Source organism: Patiria miniata, unplaced genomic scaffold, assembly GCF_015706575.1.
Source record: "Patiria miniata isolate m_02_andy unplaced genomic scaffold, ASM1570657v1 HiC_scaffold_29, whole genome shotgun sequence".
Lineage (NCBI taxonomy): Eukaryota > Metazoa > Echinodermata > Asteroidea > Valvatida > Asterinidae > Patiria > Patiria miniata.
This window is the reverse complement of record NW_024037068.1, coordinates 12,440,282-12,446,281: the sequence shown is the minus strand read 5'-3', so window position 1 is coordinate 12,446,281 and position 6,000 is coordinate 12,440,282. Positions and strand designations below refer to the sequence as shown.

The 6,000-nt window shown below is 39.9% G+C and overlaps 1 protein-coding gene across 1 annotated transcript; it reads left to right on the top strand.

Annotated features, from left to right (window-relative positions):
- Positions 1-1,650: 1,650 nt before the first annotated feature.
- Positions 1,651-5,985, top strand: LOC119735398. The gene is made up of 3 exons (XM_038209098.1): positions 1,651-1,691; positions 3,628-3,794; positions 4,864-5,985. Exons 2-3 carry the CDS (start codon positions 3,641-3,643, stop codon positions 4,944-4,946), a joined length of 237 nt encoding a protein of 78 aa, XP_038065026.1. The 5' UTR covers positions 1,651-1,691; positions 3,628-3,640; the 3' UTR covers positions 4,947-5,985.
- The last annotated feature ends 15 nt before the right edge of the window (positions 5,986-6,000 follow it).

The window sequence follows — 6,000 nt, the reverse complement described above, 5'->3', positions numbered from 1 at the left end:
GATGTGGTAAGGGGGCGCTTGCCCCCTCTGGAAAGCCAAAAACAAAGGAAAAAAAGTGAGAAAACAAAAATAAAAAACATAAAAAGAAAGATTCGAAGTATTATGTTACTGTTTATTTAATTAGGCAATAAATGTGTGCTCGAGAGATTTTAATCACTCTGTTTAAGACCGCTTAGAGTCTGTGTGCTGATAATTACCCGAGCCGGAGGCGAGGGTATTATCAGCACCCAGACTCTAAGCGGTCTTAAACAGAGTGATTAAAACCTCTCGAGCACATATTTATTCCCACACATAAATACCTTTTCTGTCAAAAAATATAATATTATAATAATATTTAAGTTCACTTCATGCTTTTTTAAACATCCCTCTAGCTAAATAATGGAGTGTTCAGCTGGCGATTAAGCGTTCTGGGCGATGTCGCGCAGAACGCACCTGGGGCGTTGTGTTTTGAATTAAGAATTATAAAATTCTGACTCACTGGTAGTGTTGCACATGCCTACGTGAGGACTGTGAACGTTCAACCAATTAAAAGGTAAGAGGCACGGGATTTTTAGGAGTCCACATTTTATGTGACACTGTAAAAGTGTTTAAGACCAGCTAGCCATGCCTTTATCATCCGTTTAAGACCGGCCACGTGACGGGCTCTCGACCAATAGGAATGGCTAAACTGTCCGAGGTATTTAAGAATGTATATTTAGCAGGAGAAATTGCCAAAAAGACCATATTTGTTATTCTTATTTTTTTTACATTATTTCGTATATTACGCGTTTATGAACAGCGCATCCAAAGGTCGAAGCATGTCCCCACCTCCAACCACTTTGCGATTTTGCCGCAGCCGGTGACTTTTTAAACACTTCTGATGAGTGCTTTGCACCCTCTAGAAACAAAAACCTAGCGACGCCCAGGGTACTCAACAGCAGTTTTGAACCCTTTTTTAATTACTTTCTTAAAAAAGAGAAGAAGAAATTTTCCAATTCATTCATTGACGCAAAGTATAATACCAAGATTTTAGGTAACAGACCAGTAAAACACATTCTAAGCAAACCAACAAAATATAAGAAATATTGATAAAGCCCCTGAACGATTGCCAAACGCGAACTTAATCACTATCTGATGGCTCTCCTCATATGCTATCAAGTACAAAGAAAACAAGAGCAACCATGCTTAAAATACCTAATCACATCGAATATGTATTAATGTTAACCCAACCCCACCCCCCCAAAAAAAATAATAATAATAATAATTACTCTTTTTGCTACACTAGGGCGACTTTCCCGTGAACGTGTGCACAAACCTAAACTGTCAGCTAACCCAAGTTTACCTTATTCTTTTTTCCACGAAATTTAGTATTTTTACTAATTGGACCAAGAGGAATCGAGCTAGATGGTTTGCGAAAGCAACATTCCTTGTCCTAAGGGTCGTTTTTACCAAAGGGCGACAGTTATATGTCGCCTTAATAATTGTGGACGGAGTTAGCAAAATCTGTCGCCCTATCCTAGCTGTTAGTAGAATAATAATAATAATAAAAATAAGACCAAGACAATTTCAGACTGGGATATCAGTATTCACACGATTTGCCCACCCAAAAAAAAGCAAAGATTTCTGCCTCGCGAAGGGAGCTACTATGGTTACACTTGATTATACATTTTACCAGCTAGCTCAAATCTTGTCTCCACGCCGAACCTGCAACGGTAAGTTGTCTTGATTCCTAGTTGTCACAGACGGGATGTGGTAATCTTTGCAGCACTGAAAATCATCGCCGTCCTAAAAACAAAATACTCTCGCAAATCATTATGATCGTTTGAGCTGTTCACAACTAATGTAGGCCTAGAGAACTTTGTCATGAGACACCTGAAATGTTCACACTTGTTATGTCTTCATTATTGCACATGAGCTGATACACAACGACATTCTTGAAAAGACTTCTGATGTGGTGCTAAGAGATATTTCCCCTCAGTTACTATCTTCAGTTGATAAAAATGCAGTCGGCTAATTAGTAGTCGGCTGTTAGTGGTTTTCTTTGTATTTGCTTTATTCTTCAATTTGAACCGACGCACCTTTGTGGAGCTAAATGTGGTTGCCTGTTCCTTCCGTCTCACTTTATTTTAAGAAAGTCATTTGGCGTGTGATTTTGCTCACATTTTCCCATTACAATCTGTTTGTCATAAGTATTACAACTAAGTATACCTTTCCCGGTTACATTGACACTTGTATCATTCAAATTCCATGGATAGATACTTTAATTTCAATTAACACAGTCGTTGGGCTCCCTTGTTAATTCTGACTAGAACATTTACACCAATATATTTCATTGAACATTATTACTTCTTCTATCGAATTCGCCTACTTGGTGCGAATCGAAAGCCAACAAACGAAATGGAATTTTCTTGCACGACAACTTTGGACCACATTTACGCTTTTGAACACACTTAAACGAAATTGAATACTCTTAACTTTGATTTAGAAACCGCATTCGTTCCCGACTCTCTAAAGCCTCCTGAAATGGCATGAACATTGTTTTTTTTATGATCGAATGACCAAGAAGTGAAATTGGACGGGAGAACCGATACTCTCTAAATTCCAAAGAGTGAAATTAGGGACTAGACGTTTTAGAGTGAAAATCACTCTCATTTCGAATGACATTGTCTGAAAAATGAACCACTTCAGTCGAAGCTCGAGTGAAACTCGATCTTTACGATTGACAAAATTTCACTCTAAAACGTCTAGTCCCTAGTTTTAGACTGTGGGAGTGAATCTTCACTCGAATTGAGTGATTTTCACTCTTTAGAATTTAGAGAGTACACTTTAAACAAATGCGAGTGCGCAATAAGCCCTGGCGAAAAATGCGACGCCGATGGCACATACGGAACACCATACCTTTAGTATATTTTCATTTCCTCCTTATGGATACCGTCCAACCACTACTGAAAATACCACGTGACTATAATATTACTGCACATATCTTGCCTCCGTTTACAACATTTTCATAAACAACTTTATGAATGGTTGCAAACAGTTGTTGTGCATTTACTGACGACAGCATGGCACTTGCTCAATTTTGGGTATACATTGTAATATTTTAAGTAAATTTTCGGGGACCGACACCAAAGTGACTTGTAGAAGCTCCTAGAAGAGCTTAAATAGGTGAAATTTCAAAGGGATAGAAGGAAATAAATGTTGGTCACTTGCCGATAAAATACTGGGTAGAACAACTTGGTTATTCTGTGAACACCAAATTGACCAGTCTGTTGATTGGTATGATCGCTTTGTGGAAATATTACTTTAACTTATTCACTCAGTAGCCCTAAACATTAATGATGGGGCAAGAAGTCAAAATGGCGCGTTCTAATTCAGACAAAAAGGAAATAAGTAACTTGACAATCACATAATACAGGAACATACAACATAACAAAGTTATAAGCTTACCCAAACAAGCCATTTTTTAAAACTTTAATATTACATTCAAATGCTGAAATTGTATACCAATAACAGAAGAAAACAATTAATAGTTATATATACATATATAAACCATGCCCGCTACGATTACTGTTAATATGATTGCACCGATTGTGTATTGTGTATCTCACTGTTGTATTCTAACAAAAATTAATTGTATATTTGCACTAGAACTAAAAACAAAATGGCTGCCAAGATGTTCTTCGTGATCCTTGCTTTGGCCGTACTGACCGCCTTCGTCATGGCCAGCGAAGAGGACGACTTTGCTGATGACGCTTTGTACGAGATGGTGAAGAGGGGGAAAAAGGGCAGGAAGAGCAGAGGCAGCGCTTACTTCAGTAAGTATTCACTGAAAATACAAGGAACTGTGGAGGAATGAACGGAAGGAGTCAGACGTCTTGGACGATTTACATTTTGACCATTATTTTGACCATTAAGATATTCGATCAAACACCCAGCAAATTGGCTTTATTCTGATTGTTTACAATTCCGGTTGTCTGTAAATTGATTCAGATTCGAATCAGACAGCCGACCCCGGCAAGCTCGGTGGTCGAGTGGTAAGACGTCTGCACTAGCAAGCAGGACTGGGCTCGAGGCCAACCGAGTGCTAATATTTTTTCACAATCACTAGGGACTAATGATGTACATCGAGTCCGGTTTACCAGGCCAAACCGACCCGAAACATTAGAAATATAAACCGTATCCGAACCGAAACCGATCTTAATTCCCTCAAACCGACCCGACCCGACCCGACAAAAAAATAAGGTAAAACCAACCCGAACCGATCCTAACCTGAACCGACCCCAAAAACCCCAATAGCTGGCTTGTACACAGTGGTCACTTTTTTTGTTGTGCCTGCTCCTACCCACTTGGCATGAATTCTTTTGCAAAACCATCGTCTCTCTCTCTATCTCATGATCGGGAGTAACTCCGCTTATTGAACAAACGCCTGGTATCACTACGCGGTATCATGAAAACTGTTACAATGTATCTCTTTCACCGTCAGTCCTGATCCGACTGGAGATATTAATACCATGGGAACTTGATAGTGCGGACTTTATTTGGCCACACCACAATGAGCTGCGGTCACAGTGACTGTCAATGATATTGCATCACCTGAATATCTCAACTGTTTTGGTTTCTTTTCTCGGTTTATTTCGGTTTTTTTTCCTCAAAACCGGCATCACCGACCCGACCCGTAAATGTAAATGCAAACCCTAACCCGACCCGACTGAAAAGATGGACAAACCGAACCGACCCGACCCGAAGTCGGTTTCGGGTCGGGTTTTTACATCATTACTGGGTACAACACTGAGTTTATATACAAAAAAAAAAGCACGCTGGTAAAGGGCAAATCCCGTTGTATTAAATATAATTTTGTTGTCCCGTTTCTCCACTTTGCTATAGGTTGCCCTGACGCGTTCGGCAACTCAGGTTGTGTCTGCGACAGGAGGCTTGGCCCCGGAGCCGACCCAGTGGTGTGCAGGTAATAAATCGGCTCAGACTTCACCCTTGGTCGCTCGATGGAGCTACAGACAAGGATGCTCACAGAGGCTGTATTCGCTGGATGTTCCAATACGTCATTAAATTCGATAATTGTGTATTTTTAAATAACAAATACTTTTCGGTATCCTTCATCAACATTTAGAGTTTAGATAGCGATATAAACCCTCGTCATAAGAACTAATGGTATTTAAAGTATCGAAAGAATTATAATCCACAAAGTTGACGCTAAGAATGGATTTTTTTTCCAGACATCAGAACCCGATTTCTACTGTTTGGCTTTCGTTGTTATTGACGTGAGCTTGGTGTTTATAAGCCTTCCTGTTAAACTGTTAAAGTTTTGAGTTAACATTAATTATGCAGTGTTGGTGTTGGGAGAATATTCGATTACGGAACCGGAGTGTTCATATTCTGTTTAGCTTTTAATCTACCTTCAACAGTAACAAAGTATACCCACATACAACTTAGTGCTACTACTACCATGTACCTTATTTGAATTTGTTGAATAAATTAGGCATAATATGGATCCATGTACACGGAGGTATACGGGATCCTTGTCATCATGTTATTTAACTTGAGCGAAGTAAAATCTGGAGGAAATATTACAACCAGTAATCACCGATCGATTAAGCCCCGCCCAGTGTGGTTTGACCAATCACAGTCTTGATTAATGTCCGACATGCGTGCACAAAAGTCTGACATGCTTGCACGCGCCTGTGATGGGCGTGGCTAGAACGTGCAGTGTGGCATGGAAGACGCGCACGGGTTGTTTCCCTACGTGCGCAGTGGCCACGTGCGCAGTGGGCGGGACTAAACGGATCGGTCCAATAAGGCGACTGAGTGTAGTAACAACGCGTAAAGTTTAAGTTGTGCACTGTACTCCACACATTTTATCCATGGGAGCCATTTTGTCATAATGAAACTCACTACGAAACCCCGAGCTCCAATTTGACTTTTAGTTTAGTCTTGAGTCATGTACGGTTGGAAAATAAAGGCAAGTTCTTCTTTCTGTCAAGTGCAACAAAATCAGTTCGTGTGAAT